Genomic DNA, 13419 nt, shown 5'->3' on the forward strand with positions numbered 1-13419 from the left:
GTTTTAGTTTTTAATATCCAAAGTTAACATAAAATAAAATATGTTGAAAAAATATAGGCCGGCCCAGCATTCGGTCACCTTGGACCAAATCAACTAAATAAACTGGTTTCATTTGCAAACTCCACTTTGAACTGGAACACTTGAAGTGAGCAAAGCATGGGATGTTATTTGTTTACGTTTACAAAAATAATTATACAAGTGTAATGCCCGGGATTTGCTACGTTATTAATCTGAAATGATTTGTTGATTAATTGATGTGATTATAGATGGAACGGATTAGACCGGGATAGGCGGAAAGGAGATTTAATTATGTGTGAGGATGGAGCCTCGCGCATATATATGCGCGTTCATGCCGGGCGCATATGCGCGGAGTAGGCAGAGAACCTCGCGCATATGCGCGACATGGATTCGCGCATGTGCGCGAGGGTACCCGAGAGTTGTGAAGAATGGAAAAGGGCCTCGCGCATATGCGCCGAGTGAGGGCGCGCATATGCGCGAGTCACCGTGATGCTACGCGCCGAGACATATTGTCTCGCGCATATGCGCCGAGGAGGGTCGCGCATATGCGCGAGACGTGCAATGCATAGAAGGAGCCACTTGTTCTTTCCCATGCAATTTAAATGTTAAGCTATCCGTCCGTTAGATTTTGAATCCGACTTCAGTACTGTGATCCTATCAACACAGGCTACAATTGGACGTAAGTTTTGTTACGTTTTGATAAGAGTTGGAATTATGATATTACCAGAATTGAATATGATTCATATATGATGTTCTTGATATGTTAGACATCGTAGAATCGCAGTCAGATTGAGAAACAGATTGATTATGGAATTGTTATGATTTTTCAAAATATATCGAGTGATATTGAACAGATTTGAATTATGAATTGATTACAGATTGTATTGGATATCAGTTATGGATTGTAATTATTATTTACTGATATGGTATTGACCGGGATATCAGGATTGTTCCGTTATGCCGTTGGTTTTGAGTTAAATCCAGATTTAATCAGATTGGTATTGATTTGAGCAGTAGATTGATATGATACTATTGGTATTGTCATTGCCAGATTGAGGGTTGACATACTTTGAATTCCAGACAGGAATGACATCAGAATTGCAATAAAAGAAAGGTATAAGTCAATGTGGTACTGGGAGAACGACTCGAGTAGGATATACTTGAGTTTCCCTAAATCACATACTTATTGTTATTAATTGCAATGATTTGAATTGTTATGCTTGTTCTATTGATTTATAGAAGCATGTAGTAGACGAGTGATCTTGTGACATAAGTGACGATAGTGATGGAATCGTCAATGGCACATTGCACGTTGTCACAATATAGTGAATTGGCGATAGTGCCACAGTTTGTGACGGATAGGTCAAGACACCGGACGTTTAGGTTATATCGAAGTGGATAGAATTGGAGTTTCTTCTATTACTGATGTTCGATATAGGAATGCCAACGTCTGGAAACCGGGATCCCTAGACTAGGATTGAGTCTAGTCTGAGCCGTGGAGTCACGAGTATGATTTACGATTTCATATTGATTATGTTTCAGATTTGATATATGTCACTGATATTTGTTACATGCTTTTACATTGTTTATATGATTGCATGTTTCATTGATTTATACTGGGAATTTATTCTCATCGGAGTTATCCGGCTGTTGTCCTGTTTGTATGTGTGCATGACAACAGGTGGGACAGGTTCAGGGTCGAGGAGATGAAGATAGATCGTTATTAGAGTGGAGACTACGGACTTGGATTAGAGATAGGGTTTGGACACTTGATATTTAGTTGTTAAACCTTAGTTGAATGATTGTATATATAGTACAAGACTTGTACTTTAATACTGATATGTATATTAGATTGAATTACATTACATTCCGCATTTAAAAAAAAAATTAGACCCTATTTATTATAATTGATTAAATTGTCCTAATAATGATTAAGAGTATGATTAACGTCCGGGTTCCCACAACAATCTTGCTGATAATTACCAACGCACACAAGTACAGCTACCCATGGCCATGTTCCAGCACCCGTGCACATGATTCCAGACCGGGGAGTACAGTATTTTGATGCAAAGCATTGCTTATGTTAAAATTATTATACGTTTTAAAATATGTGAGTTATACAATTATTACCAATTATAAAGTACGTTCGATTCTATATTATATCTCACGTGTTTCATTTGTGCTTTGCAAGCCTCAATATATATATCCGGCATTGAAGGAGTCAAACTAGAAGTAAAAAGACAATCGTGAATTTCACATCATATTCATTTCTTTATCAGAAAGAAGTCACCATTTGTTTAATTTTCAAGTCATAAACCCAATTCAAATCTGACCAAGATTCTGAGCCCACTTGAAAGAGCAATTTCACAAATGATGGCAAACGGCTGCTCTACGTGTGGTCCCCGAGCTAGAATAAAATATGCACCCAAAGGTCGCTACCCAAAAATGCACAGGGGCCTTTTTGTCATTTCAACAGTTGGCATGCACTTAATGTACTTGAAAGAAAAAAAACAAGAACAAAAGTGAAATTAAAGGCCTTTGCTTTGTGTTTGAAGATTTCAACTACCAAACAAGGAATTATATATTGTTGTCTATGTATGGTGTGATAGTCATAATGAGTCGCATCTAACCAATGCAAATTGTCACATTAAAATTTAATTATTGGCTAAGTATTAGAGAGATAGAGAGAGACTTTAATTTGTTATATTATTGTGAAAATTCTGATTTTTGTCGATTTAAAATGCATAAAGAAGAAAGTCATAGATCTTTTGTCTTTCATATAATATCTAATAAAATTTGTGGAAAAAATGAAAGTATGAAATATCTATTTTTTTGAACAAGTATTATGGAAATTAGTAGTGGAGTAGGTCTCTTATGAGACGGTCTTACGAGTCTTTATCGGTGAGACGGGTCAACCCTATCGATATTCATAATAAAAGGTAATATTTTTAGCATAAAAAGTAATACTTTTTCATGGATGACCCAAATAAGATATCTGTCTCACAAAATATGACTTGTAAAACCGTCTCACACAAGTTTTTGTCTGTAGTGATACTAAATTTTTTTTTTGGTGTCATGGAATTCATAAATTTAAAAAATTAATTCTTACCAAAATATGAAGATTTTTTTTAAATGTAACAAGTTTCATTCTTTTTTTATTCAACAATATTTGGTTAGCTTCATTCATACTTCATTACCCAGAATTCCCAAAATGCCCTTCGAAATAAATAAATTATCCTTTCACCACTTAACCGCACGCATTACTTTCACTCTTCATTTCTTTCTCACAAATTTGCAGTCTTTGCCTCCTCACCTCATTGGCTTAGTTAGCTTTCTTCGACATTCCAATGGGAAAAATTAAAAATAAAATGTTTTGAATCTTACCGAATCTTGCTTGCTTCAATCTCCGATCTGGGTTTTGTTCTTTTTTTAACCTCCTTTGCGGGTTCATGCAGTAGAAACTTCATCAGATTATTGGATTTTAAATAGAACTTTCGGTAAGTATGCATTTCGCGGCGGCTGTTTCTTCTGAGGTCATCTTCATATAGCGTGTGCTTTTTTCTTCTTCTTTTTTTTTTGCAACCTTTTGAACAACTTAATTAATCAAAATTTGATGTGGTTTTGTGGGTTTATGATGAGTCATATTGACTTAATCTTCTACTTTTTTGTTTTCCTTTTGGTTTACCAAGTGTTTTGGTGCAAGTAAGTTTGTGCTTTATGTATAATAAGTTGATGATTGGCTGTTTAATTCGATTCTCTCTTTTAGGTCATTAGGTGGTTGTAATTTCTTTCTACGGGTGAGAGTAGATGAGCTTCAGTTTTACTTTGTTACGACATAAATAGGATAAACTTTTGGTTGTGCTGTTAGACTTCTGTGTTATTGTTCATATTCACTTTCTTGGTTATTTCCAGTGGACTTATGAAATCCATCATGTGGTTGAAGAAGGAAATTTCTTAGAATTTTGTGTGGTTGTGTTCTGTCTCGCAGATTTCTTTTGTTTGATTCAAAGAGCTGGGTTGAAAAATGGGTAGAGGTAGAGGAAAAGGGAAGAAACACTCGGTGATCGCTGCTCGTGATGATACTCGGAACAGTGGGGAAGAGAACTTGACTTTGAAGAGAAGAGTAGGAAGGCCACAGAAGTCATTGAAGGATGATATTGAGAATGAAAATGAAAATGAATGTCAGATGGTAAAAGAAGAAGATGGAGGCCACGAGGACATGAAAAGTTGGGTATCTAGTGAAAGTAGCAAGAATCAATCCTGTATGGATGATGGAAGGAAGAGAAAGAGGGCTTCATTGAAGGAACATACAGATTTAGTGAAAGAGGAAAATGATATCGTTACCAAGGCTAATGCCACCGTCTTGGTCAAGCCATCAGTTGGGTACAGACAAATTGGGAGGAGAAGGAAAAGTACACCAAGGCGGGCTGCTGAAGTTGGCGTTGAGTGCAAATGAAGATTTCGTTGTATTGCTTTGAGACTATCTATTAGAGACAAGATTTTTCATTAACGGAGAAGGCTATCGATAGTTTTTGCTATCAGATAGCTCAACTCTAATTTTTTTTGTTTTTCCTATAATATTTGCTGCAGAATCTTTGCTCCTCACCTAGACCATATTAATTTCCAGAGTCTTTTATTAGGAAATCGTGATACTTATGTGTTCAGCTCACATTCACAAGCATGTGTGTCTTGCCATTCAAGTACATGATATAAACTCTAATAATAATGATAAAAACAATATAATGCAAAAGTGGTGATCCAAGACATCAACCGCCCTCGAGGTCATCAAACATTAATGTAAGTTACATATACGAGTGTTATCACCTTTTTTTAGATCCAAGAATTTAAAAAGCAGGACGAGCAAGAGGAAACCAACTTTCGAAATTACATCAAAGCAAATTGACTGTTTTTACATATCATGTGCTGTGGTTCGCTTGAGCTTCAAATGGTGGCAAGACATACCAGAATTCCAGGGATCCACCCCAATCATAACTCGAAAATTGTAACGGCAGCATTCTCACAAGATCGACAGTTTCCGCTCTTCAGCATTATGACCAAAATTTTGAACATCTAAACAACTGTCCATCTAGTGATCATCCTCATTAATCCCAGGGCAGTCAGATAAAAGTGCCTCCATTGTCTCATACTGAATATTACAAGATGAACAAATGACAAATGACACTGAAAGATCAATCTTTTTTATATCTTTCCCATTCTTGTACACTCAGGAAGATGACGTACCTGACATCCACAAAAGAGGCAGTAACGAAACTTGTTTCTTAGCTTCATTAATACGTTTGTCAAATCCTGCATCAAAAGAAACAATAGATAACCAGACCTAAGTTATTACCATAATATTTTACATTCTGAGCTGCCAACATTTTGGATTTGATTCAAGAAAAGCACACTCCTTGCTCTAGAATTCCTGATTTACCATAGTGCAGGTATAAGAAAAATAGTTCCACTTACACAGAAGAAGTTTGAGAAAACTTGCATCAATCATAATTATACATTTAATCCATTAGATTAATCCACAAAGTATTAGGATTTCAACTGACTAAGGCACAATTGCAAATAAAAAATAAAAAGAAGGTACCTCCTCCGTAATATCTTCTTCCTCTTCCTCTTCATTTTCCCCATCATCATCTCCCTTCTTCTCGATTTCAACATCCCTGTTTTCCAGCTGTGCTAGTGCATCCTCTGCCTTGCGATAATTCACAATAATCCTCCTTCCCTTCCATCGTTCCTTCTGGCGACTCCCAAAATCTACAATCAATTCCTCCACTTTTCTCTTTCTAGTCTCGGCAATCTGTTTCTCTCTCTTCATCTTTTCTACCTTCGGATCCTCTCTGCCAATTCCGGCTCGCCCCCTTCTTAACTCCAGCCCCACAGGTTCAGTTCTACCACAACCTTCCTTTCCCAACGCCGAACCAGGAGTGTAGCCCATTTGCTTCAACAGTTTGAACCCAATATTGGATTCTGGAATAGCTGAAGCTAAGTTTTCCATGGTTTGTTGATCCTCATCTATTTGCTTCCGCCCCCATTTCAGTTTTCTCTGCTCCTGCCAATTTGGGCCTTCCAATTTCTTATTCAAAGAATTTAAGCTGAGACCCTACAGAATGTATGCAGAAGTTCATTAAAAAAGGACAAATATCAAATTCAGTAACTCAAATAAATTAACCACCTAGGATTGGGCAAAGTAGACAACAAAGCCCTTTAATTTTCTTTCACAAAAAAAATCATCTGTAAGAATATAAACTCTAAAATTGTAAACAAGGCCAAAAATCAATACAAGTAAATGATTATCAAGGATCGGCAACTCGGAAAATTTTTAAAAATTAGGGTTATGGGGAATTAACTATTCGAATATAATTGATGAACATAATGTACAAAGATCGAAAATTTTACCTGTTTTGAGGAAGATTTAGGAATTTCTGGCGGTAGAAACTGTGAAACGTCCCCCATGTAGTCATCCTCTTCTCCTCCCGCCATTAGATTATGTTCCAGAATCCAGCTGCAGCAACAGTTGGACCAAGACAACTAGAATTATATTTTCAATTTTATTACAATTAAAATAATACCCTTTATTTATATTATTATTTTTCAAAATATATTCACTAAAAATTATTTTCTCTAGAAAAAATATTGAATTAAAATATATAATATCTAATATTTTTCCAATACATAAAGAATCACAAAAATAAAAAAAATTTACTCATAGAACAGATTATCACTTTAATTTTATTTTAATTTATGTTAATCTAAACATAGATATTTAAAAATGATGAATTACATAAAATAATTATGAGCACCCCAACATTAGCTATATATGTTTGGCAAAAACTTATGTTAGACGGTCTCACGAGTCGTATTTTTTGAGACGGATCTCTTATTTGGATCATCCATGAAAAAATAGTACTTTTATGCTAAGAATATTACTTTTTATTGTGAATATCGGTAGGGTTGACCCGTCTTACAAATAAAAAATTCGTGAGACCGTCTCACAAAAAATCTCCTCTATATATTTTCCAAGTTTCTTAATATGTTCTTCGACTATTGTGAAATTTTACCACGATTCAAGGTCAATAAAATGCTTAAGATAATTTTTGTGAGAAATGACGTATTTTCGTTTTTTATCTATAAATCTTCGAAATTTGATTTTAATCTAATAAACATTTTATTCGCCTTTGATCTTTTTCGTCAATTAATGTCCTATGTCGATGATATGACACAAGATATTGGACTTTGCTGATATGCAGTAGTTAAATTGGGTTTTTTTTAAAAATATTATAAATTAATAAAATGATTGTAAAAATATAGCAAATTGGGGAGATTCGTAAAAATATAACAATCCGGGACTTACTGTCCATATTTATTATTATTTAAAAAAAAAAAAAAGTGGGGCACGGATCTTTTAAAAAATATATAAGGTAAATCAGCGACGGTTTATGTAAAACCGTCGCTAGTGGCGACAGTTAAGAAACATCCGTCGCTATTTGCGACGGTTTAAGCAACCACCGTCGCTAAAGTAAATCCGTGAATTCCTGCCACGGATTCTGAGAAGACTTTAACTCCATGTGTTTTCTTTCTTCAAGTAGAAATGCGGATATTCTTTCCATCATCGTCGAAAATAATTGTTCCTCGTATTCATTCTCGTAACTTATTTTTTTCATTCGATTTATATGTGCAAAATCCATCTTTTTTACTTCGATCATATAATAATATTATTTGTTGAATTTATGGTCCATTTAATTTGAAGAGATACGAAAAGGTAATGTTTAATTTCGTTGATAATATTATAACTATATATTAAGAAGTAATTTTAATATAAATAATTTATTTTAATATAAGAATGAGTTAATATTAGTCTACTTAATACTAATGAAATTATAAAGTATTTTGTTACGTTTTTAAAGTATATTGAGAAAATAAGTTTTAAAATTTCACGTATTTTTAACCTCCGTAATTTATAATGCAATTAATACTATAATTATACATATAATATACATAAAATTTCACGTAAATATAAAATCCGTAATTTATATACATATTTTAATTCCAATAAAACAATTAATATTATAATTATTGTATTTATTGTAATTGTTGTAGATATAATATTATATCACGTAAATTAAATATAACTATTGTAATTATTGTAAATATAATATTATATCAAATAATATAATTATTGTAATTAAAATAAGTATATTAATTAAAATTTTTAATTATTGTAGATATAATATTATATCACGTAAATTAAATATAATTATTGTAGATATAATATTATATCAAACTATTTTTTAGCATCGCGATTAATATTAAAAATATGATATTTAACTAAATTATCTCTAATCATATAATGTTAGTGAACAAAATTATAATTATATTAATATAATATAAATAATACAAACAAAATATTAAAAAATTAATTAAATTATTTTCTCAGACGTAATTATACGGAACTTGTAATAATATCAACGGACGATGCTAATATATGAGATAAATGACAAGTATTATAAAAAAAATTACACAAAAAAATTATTTCTTAATATATAATTATAATATTATCAACGAAATTAAACATTACATCTTCGTATCTCTTCAAATGAAATGGACGATAAAATCAACAAATAATATTAATATATGATCGAAGTAGAAAAGATTGATTTTGCACATATAAATCGAATGAAAAAAATAAGTTGCGAGAATGAATATGAGGAACAATTATTTTTGACGATGATAAAAAGAATACCCGTATTTCTACTTGAAGAAAGAAAATGGGACACGTCTTCTCAGAATCCGTGGTAGTAATACAATGATTTACTTTAGCGACAGTTGTTGTTTAAACCGACGCGAATAGCGACGGTGTCTTCCAAATCTTCGCCGATCTCCCTTATATTTTTTTTAAAAAAAATACATGCCCCACTTTCTTTTCCTTATTTTTTTAAAAAAAAAAATAAAAAAATATGAATCCGGGACAGTTAGTCCCGGATTGTTATATTTTTACAAATCCTCCCAATTTGCTATATTTTTATAATTATTTTATTAATTTATAATATTTTTTTAAAAAAACCAGTTAAATTAGCACCCGAAACAAAAAAATTAACAAAGATGAAAGTGAAAAGAAAGACCAAATTTTTGAAAGAAACTCGATTTCAACTATTCACAAGATGTAAAGCGACGATAGACCAAATTGCAGAGATTTTCTGAGGAATGTTTGTGCTCGTTATCCAATCCATTTCACTCCATATGCCACGTGGCAGAAACCCAATGACTCGCTTAAATTTCAATCGATCCTTGGTGGCAACCAGCAGCGACAGACACGGTCTGTAAAGATACATAGGGAAAGAGAAGTGGGAGGTTTCGACTACTCTCTGAGAAATGACAGGAATCCCTTTCTGTTGCTCCTCCACACTCTCCGTTCGGAGGTACTGTCAAATTTTATCTTTTTTTCTCTTACCTTTACCATTTCCCAATTTTATTATGCAATTTCTTGCACGTAACTTAGAAGTGAGTTGTTTATGTTCATTCAAGATGAGATATTTTATCCAGATGTTTTTAATTGGTGTTCGTTTTCTCTTGAAAATTCAGAATATTTGTCATCTGGAGTTTGCTGTGCTTGAATTTTTTTTACTGTTAGTGTACATTTGGGACGAAGTGATTAGTTGTCCCCAATTTGTGAACAATTTTGAATTTTTGATGAAATCGATTCAAGATTACATTTTAAAGAAGAAATGTAGATCTTCATTTTCGTTCATGGAGGTGTATTATGTTTTTCCCGTTTTCTACCAAGCTATTGTAAATGTTCGCCAGATAACTTAAGCTTACTCATTAGTCTTTCTGCTGTTATATTTAACAAGAAATCATTTGAATGGGACATCTTGTTTATATTCTGTCTTTAGAACCTTATATTCTTCTTTGTCTAATTGCGACTATGATCTCATAAGTGAGATATTGTTGCGTCTACACCGGGTCTTGAAATCTGTCATTTGATATATTGTGGTGCGGACTGTGTTAAAAGCTTCAAACATCTGTATGAGCCGCCAAAAGATGAAACAGCCAATTTGTTTTACAAACAATTCTGGGCGCAAATGTCAAAATCATTTTTAGTTTATCTTGCTGTTAAAAATTTTTCATCGCTTTTTGTTTGCAATAACTACAAAGAATAGTGTTTAAATTTTAGGTGGATTAAGATAATATGAATGTGGTTTCAGCAATTTGGTAACATCTTGGTCAGTATTGGGGACTCATCAAGTACAGACACTGAAAGGGAGCCGATTGCATAGAAGAAACTTGGTAATCAAAGCAGAAGTGAATTTTGTGAATTCTGAAGAAGCAAAAAAACTTATTGCAGTTGAGGGATATGCAGTTTTGGATGTTCGTGATAGAATTCAGTTCGAGAGAGCTCATATAAAAGACTGCTATCACACCCCATTATTCATTGAAAACGAAGACAATGACTTAGGTTTGCCTTCATAGCCTTTCAATATAAGTCTCATGGTTTTCAAGACTTTTGGTTTTGCTATTTACTCGGAAGTTTATATAATACAGGAACAATTTTAAAGAGGACAGTACACAACAATTTTGCTGGTTTGTTCTTTGGCTTGCCGTTCACTAAACCTAACCCCGAGTTTGTGCAATCTGTTAGGAGCCAGTTTTCACCAGAAAGCAAGCTGTTACTTGTTTGTCAAGAGGGCCTGAGGTCAGTTTCTTAATTCGGTTATAGCTTCTTTTTGTTATTTGGTTTTCGAAAGTATGGAACAAGATTACCGAGGAACATTTATTTGGTATTCACCTCCTCAACTTGTGCTGAAGAGTACCCCAGTAAAACATTATTTGGATTTTACTCGTAACTGAAGTTACTGATTGCATCCTTTGTTGTATGAGACATACAAGTTGAAGGAATGAAGTTTGAACAAAAGGTTATGTTTCATTTTTCAAATCATTGGTCACATTTGGTATTTGTTCAATATTTTAATGTTTAATTTATGTAGCACATGTAGTAGTGTAGTATTATTAGGATTCTGGAACTGGGGTCACCTCTTGTGACTGCTAGAGCCGAAGCAGTATGTTAAACAATGCATGAAAATGTTCTGTAAGTTTTAAAAGTGTTAAGAATGATGGAAGGAGAAATGCATCTCTATTAGTATAAAGTTAAAACAAATTGAAGTTGCCTCGAAAAAGTAAAATGTGGAAACTCTCTTCTTATCACTAAAAAAAGCCAGTGATGATTCTGGATTCACACGTATCTCTGAAGTCTTCACCACACTTCTAGCATTAAAAGACCCAATCACTAGTACAAACAGCTAACAAATGCTCACTGTTATCACATCCATAGACCCCACACTATTGGAACTGTGTTAGGGACTTAAGTAGATTGGGCTTAAATACTCTGGATAGTTTTATTATTGTGGGCTGAAATAAACTAGAACTAGAGGTTACTCGGGGAAGGGTAAAATGGAAAAGAAATAAATAACACTAGATTTTGAAAAAAGAGGGGGTCGAGCAGATGGATGTATCTGTCTAGCTTTGTGCTAGGGCAGGGAGATAGGGGTGCCTTTCTTCTTGTGAAGGATTTAATCCTTGGCTGGGTGTTGTTTGCGTTCAGATTAGTGTAGCTTTTTGTTGCTTTGAGTCACTGTAATCGTTCCACGTTGTTCTTTGAGTCACTATTTTCTATATATCAGTTTAGATTCGCTCTATTTTGTATTGACGTCCTATCAAACTACGCATAAAAATCATCACACTCTTGTACGATTTTAAAGCTTACTTGACCATTCATAAGGATTGGCTATGCATATATTGATTAATGTTATATGCAAAGATATCATCCAGATGATTTATGACAATAATCTCTCTAACACGTTGGTTAGTGACTCTTCAGTTGACTATGAAATGAATGACTTAACTTCTCCAGCTCGTCTCTCTTCTGTTTCCACCATCACTTCTTCGTTTTGATGATATTTTGCAATTCTCTTTACTTTTTTTATTTTACCTTAATTAGTTCTTATATATAGTTATGTATAAGACCAAAGGTCCAAAGGAAGCTAGTCGGTATAAGTTATTTTATCTGATCGAAAAACTTGTCTTATACTGGAAGTTATCATTTCCGAATATGTTTTTGCTGGTTTATTTTCCTGATGTTGTCTCAGCTGGTTGACAGCTATGCTAGTCAACACTGGTCTATTTGTTATGTTTATGGTGGAGAGAAACTCTGTTTCGCTTCCGATTGAGACGACTTCCGACTAAGACAATTCTGATCTGCTGCCGGTTAAGGCAGTTCTATTTGGCTTCTGATAGATACGTCTTGTTCAAATGAGAATGCAGCTTCTAGATCTTCTTGTTTCCTTTCAACTTGTCGGATAAATATAGCTATATCTGCGCAATTAATGAAACATGTTAGAAATACAAAACTAGTTTTGTTGTCACCAAAATAATTTTGTTGCTATTCCGGTAACCTGAAAAGCTTTTTTCTTTGTTCTCGTTTATGTGTAATAGCGATTAATTTTGATCCATCAAAAAACTAGTTTGAGATCCAAGAATACATCTTGGAATCAGATATGATAATGTTAAGGTTAGAATTTATACATCTTTGATATGGGTTGATTCAATCAACTAGCTCTAGTCTTTTTAAGTCCAGAATTCTTTACAGAATCAAAGCTAATTTTTTCTTCACCTATCTAAGGTCGGCCTCTGCCACCTACCAATTAGAGGAAGCTGGATATCAGAATATAGCATGTATAACATCAGGCCTTCAATCTGTGACAACAGGTGCATTTCTGCTTATTCAAAAATCTTGGTCATGTATTTAAGCCGGTATTGAATACCGAAAGACTATACTGTTTCAGGGACATTTGACTCTGTCGGTTCGACGGAGCTGAAAGATGCGGGAAAGGCCGGTTTAGTCACCATACAAGGCAAAATTTCTGCCGTACTAGGGACTGTACTTATCTGTAAGTTCAAAAGGACCAAGTCCAAGTTTTCTTGAATATTGTCCATAGATTTTTTTCTCTAATTTTAAGTTGATCACATTCCAGGTGCATTTCTGTTCATTACTTTCTTCCCAGATCAAGCTGAGAAGCTATTTCAACTGGCTCCAACAAGCTAGCACTTAGCCACCTTCACAATTAGTTCGTTGTTGAATGCGGATCGACTGTATTTTGATTTTGGGTCGAGGAATGGAGACATTTTGGGTTGCACAGAGTACATTAATTGTTTATGTTCGGAAAGGGCATAATTGCTGATACTTGTAAATGAAGAGTTATGCCTATGTATCGTTTGTTTGCATTGCTTTTAATACCTACAGAAAAATTATTTGTGATAAATGGTTATTTTAATAAAAGCCCTTTTAAGAATTGAATTCTCACACACACACACACACACACACACAGAGATATATAT

The 13419-nt window shown here is 33.7% G+C and overlaps 3 protein-coding genes across 4 annotated transcripts; 2 read left to right on the forward strand and 1 right to left on the reverse strand.

The window, feature by feature from the left end:
• Window positions 1–3288: 3288 nt before the first annotated feature.
• LOC142506235 (uncharacterized) lies at window positions 3289–4573 on the forward strand. 2 transcript variants are annotated; one of them, XM_075619425.1, is made up of 2 exons: window positions 3289–3551; window positions 4007–4573. In XM_075619425.1, the coding sequence occupies exon 2, from the start codon at window positions 4043–4045 to the stop codon at window positions 4472–4474; it is 432 nt and encodes a 143-aa protein (XP_075475540.1). In that variant the 5' UTR covers window positions 3289–3551; window positions 4007–4042; the 3' UTR covers window positions 4475–4573. The 2 variants fall into 2 exon arrangements, with proteins under 2 accessions (XP_075475540.1, XP_075475541.1); XM_075619426.1 differs by having other exon boundaries at window positions 3289–3515.
• A 185-nt stretch (window positions 4574–4758) lies between these two features.
• LOC142506234 (uncharacterized) lies at window positions 4759–6589 on the reverse strand. The gene is made up of 4 exons (XM_075619424.1): window positions 6427–6589; window positions 5615–6130; window positions 5260–5325; window positions 4759–5164 (listed from the first exon to the last, which is right to left on the reverse strand). The coding sequence occupies exons 1-4, from the start codon at window positions 6508–6510 to the stop codon at window positions 5105–5107; spliced, it is 726 nt and encodes a 241-aa protein (XP_075475539.1). The 5' UTR covers window positions 6511–6589; the 3' UTR covers window positions 4759–5104.
• A 2618-nt stretch (window positions 6590–9207) lies between these two features.
• On the forward strand, window positions 9208–13373 carry LOC142505320 (rhodanese-like domain-containing protein 9, chloroplastic). The gene is made up of 6 exons (XM_075618260.1): window positions 9208–9446; window positions 10233–10483; window positions 10570–10720; window positions 12704–12789; window positions 12867–12971; window positions 13056–13373. The coding sequence occupies exons 1-6, from the start codon at window positions 9400–9402 to the stop codon at window positions 13124–13126; spliced, it is 711 nt and encodes a 236-aa protein (XP_075474375.1). The 5' UTR covers window positions 9208–9399; the 3' UTR covers window positions 13127–13373.
• The last annotated feature ends 46 nt before the right edge of the window (window positions 13374–13419 follow it).

The sequence above is a fragment of the Primulina tabacum genome, chromosome 10 (assembly GCF_025594145.1).
Source record: "Primulina tabacum isolate GXHZ01 chromosome 10, ASM2559414v2, whole genome shotgun sequence".
NCBI lineage: Eukaryota > Viridiplantae > Streptophyta > Magnoliopsida > Lamiales > Gesneriaceae > Primulina > Primulina tabacum.